Below are 3,251 nucleotides of genomic sequence, written 5' to 3'. Positions count from 1 at the left end.
GCCCGCCGCGCCCCTCCGCCCCACCGGCGCGCCTCCTCCGCTCTCGTCTGCACACACGAAATCCAGGGATGCTGCTGGGCCGCCCCGCTCCTGCAGGGGTTCGCGGCACCAGGATCAAATCCACAGGGGCCTTTCTTAAGATCACAACCCCAAAAAATTACAATTCCGAAGACACGTAACAGACACACCCTGGGGAGCGCAGGCAACCGGGGCTGGGGGGTCCTGAGCCCACAGATCTCCGCACTCCCCCCAGGCTCTCTGGGCAGACTGGGCGTGCTCAGAGATGGGACTCGGACGCTACCTTCTCCCCGAAAGGAAAGATCTATGGTGCCACGGGGCAACGGGCCCCAGGGACCCACACTGGGGGACAGGACGAGGGCGAGAGACCCCGGGCGCTGCTCTGTCGCCGGGAGCCCAAAGACCCGCGTCCACAAGCTCAGGGCGCTGGGGGTCTTCCTTGGCCAGAGGGAGAGAGCCGGGCATAGAGCGCTGCCAGGCGAGGCCCCCGGTGGGCCGCCCCAAAGGCGCTCGGCAGGACGCCGGCTGCACCTGAGGTAAGATGGCGCCGCCCAGCCCAGGATCAGAGAAGACTCAGACCGCGCGACAGAAAGGCCCTGGCGCGGGCAGCCCAAGCCCTCGGAGCAGGAGCCCGGCCCCAACCCAGCCTCAGCAGAGGCTCGTCAGTCAACTTCGAGCGCGCCCTGAGACCAGAAGGGGAGCCCACGTGTCCCGAGGCAGGACGAGCCAGCCTCGAGAGGGCAGGACGAGCAGGCGTGGGCACCTAACCTTGCCCGAGATGGGGGAGCAACGCCAGCAGCGAGAGGTGAGCAGCAGCAGCTGAGAGGCCCGTGGCGCTGACGGAGGCCCGAGAAGCCGCGCCAGGGCAGGGGCAGCCCGTCACCCCGGGGCAGGTGCCTGGCGGGGGCTCACAGCGAGGGGCAACTGCGCCGACCTCCGCGACCCCGGCCGGCAGCCGGGGCCAGGGCAGGAGCGGCGGGCCACTCTGGCACACTCTGCGGGTCTGCGACCCTGTTTTCCAGGGGTCATGTACATGACACCCTAAAACACACAAGTCCGCCAGCTGACTATAGACAGAGGCAGGGTAACGGCAGCATACGATTTTTTAAAGCCACTAAAAGGTCCAAAGCGCTACCTGCAGGCCACGGGGTACCTGCCCTCAGGAAGGGCCTGGCCCAGCCCCCAACACCCCAGGCAGAGTGAGCACCCTGCGAGGGAAGGCCCAAATGCCGGGGTCCCACAGAGCTTCTGGGGAGGCCGAGTCGCTAAACGCAGCGGTCCACAGGGACGAGGGGGGCTGCTGCTGCTCGCCCACCATCCTTGACTTCGTGGGGGACAGCAGAGGGGCCAGCAGGGGGTCATGCCGTCCCCCGGCACCAGGGCCCCGGGGAAACTTCAACCCGCACACTGAGAGCCTGGGGAAGGCCTGGGGTGCGCCCCGCGTGAGGCGTCTGGCCTCCCTGAGGCCCCTGCGAGGCTCCAGCCTCTCGGTGACATGTTTATGGCCGCCCGTTCTTAGTCTCGTCACAGAAGCGCGCTCCTCTCACCCACACCTACCGTTTGCCCAAAATACCTGCGATCGCTCCTCTACGCTGCAGTGGCGGATGCGCGGGTCCAACTTTTCACCTGACAAGGGTCGAGCAGCCTCTGCCCCTGAACCGGGCGCCTAAATGTGGGCCCGCACCGGGGGGGCCTCGGGGACCTGGGGAATGCTCGGCATCCCTCTGCCCCCTCGGCACAGGACCAGGCGCGGGGAGGGGCCGGTGAGATGGCCGCAGGCCAGTGACCCTGCTAAGGCTACGGGATAGGCACCTGCACGCTGGCGCGCTGAGGCCCCACACGCGCCCGAAGGCGCCGCCCCGACCCCCGCAGCCGGCCGGGCACAGGAAGGGGTGATGTCACCACGAGCACACCCTCGCGTGTGTAGATGTAAGCAGACGAGAAGACCGTGTCATCCCTCTCTGCCGAAAGGGCACCGGGGCGGGAGTCAGCGGAGCATCCAAGCGTCCCTCACCTGAAAGCTACCAGGCCCGGAGAAAGACCTGGCTCCCTCGTGAGACACCGCTAGGGCCAAAGGAAGGTTCTAGTACAACAAGGAGCACACAAGCCACCTCTTCCCGAACGGCACGTGGGCGACCAGGGTGTCTACACTCCCTTTTCTGGATGGAAAGGCATATGGGCTTCTTCGTACCCAGCCAACATGAATACAATTTAAGAAATTAGAAAAAGTCAAGGTAACAGGCTCACTAAATATGGCTGACTGGGAAACAGAAGCCATAAGGAGGATGTAAGTTCTCTTAAAAAAGAAACGGAAAGTTTATTTCCAGGGAAGGTTCAGAGACTCTTTCTTGAACGCAGGAGGCGCAGAGCGGGGCCCGGGGCACAGACCCCTGGGCCAAGGGCGCCAGGCCTCTCCCAGTCAGGCAGTGTCAACTGGTGACCGCACCCCCACGGAGAGGCCGCACACTGGAAGCAGAAACGCAGCCGGGTTTTCCTCCCACACAGGAGCGACTACGGTGGCCCCTTTTATCTCAAGTGCTGGGCACAACGGAAGCCCTGCCCTACATCTTACTGGGGCAGCACCCTGGCCCTGGCCCGGCCCTCCAAAGAGAGAGAAGTGGGCAACGTGGACAGCCGGATGGGCAGCGGAGCACGGGGATGGCCAGTTTCTCCCCCCAGGAAAAGGAGGGCGACTCAAAGGGGATTCGGGAGACCAGCTGGCCCTGGCCGGAAAGTGTGCGGGAGTGTGCACGGGCGAAGTACCTGCCTTCCTATTCAGAAATGACTTCAGGGCTGCACAGGCCCCCACTGTCCACTGGGTGAGGGAAGCAGCACACGGGTCGCCTGAGTCCCCTTGTCCTGGCAACAGGGTCAACGGACGGTGTGCAGAGGCCCCACCGGGCTCCCCAGGAGACGGGAGGCTCAGCCGGACCCTCTGCCAAAGCAGGATCAGGGTCACCGAAGGTAAAGGGCAAGGCAGTGTGGCGAGGCTCCCGGCCGGCCGGAGCGAGACCCCACCCTCCCGGCCGCGAGGGTGCAAGGGCAGCAGCAGGGTGGGAACCGGGCCAGGGGCGCGAGGATGCGCAGGCCCCCTAGCCGGGGCGCGGGGGAGGGGTCACACACGAGGCCTCCGGCCGGGGGCCGCTCGGCAGGAGGGGGTCCCCCTGGCGGGGAGAAGCGCGGGGACCCCGGCGGCTCTGGGAGGTGCCCACCCGGCTTGGGGGAGCGGCGAG

At 66.1% G+C, this 3,251-nt stretch overlaps 1 protein-coding gene across 1 annotated transcript in view; it reads right to left on the bottom strand.

Moving 5' to 3' along the window:
- LOC101619831 overlaps positions 1-3,251 on the bottom strand; it is a 102,029-nt gene that overhangs the window by 44,185 nt on the left and 54,593 nt on the right. The window contains exons 2-4 of the mRNA XM_012722062.1: positions 1,831-1,979; positions 1,592-1,684; positions 931-1,059 (exon numbers count right to left, since the gene is read on the bottom strand). Of these exons, the coding sequence (XP_012577516.1) occupies positions 931-1,059; positions 1,592-1,684; positions 1,831-1,979 (371 nt within the window). The remainder of the gene's footprint in view (positions 1-930; positions 1,060-1,591; positions 1,685-1,830; positions 1,980-3,251) is intronic.

Source organism: Condylura cristata, unplaced genomic scaffold (genome assembly GCF_000260355.1).
Source record: "Condylura cristata isolate star-nosed mole 26May11 unplaced genomic scaffold, ConCri1.0 scaffold00008, whole genome shotgun sequence".
NCBI classification, from domain to species: domain Eukaryota; kingdom Metazoa; phylum Chordata; class Mammalia; order Eulipotyphla; family Talpidae; genus Condylura; species Condylura cristata.
This window is presented reverse-complemented; position numbering and strand designations above follow the sequence as displayed.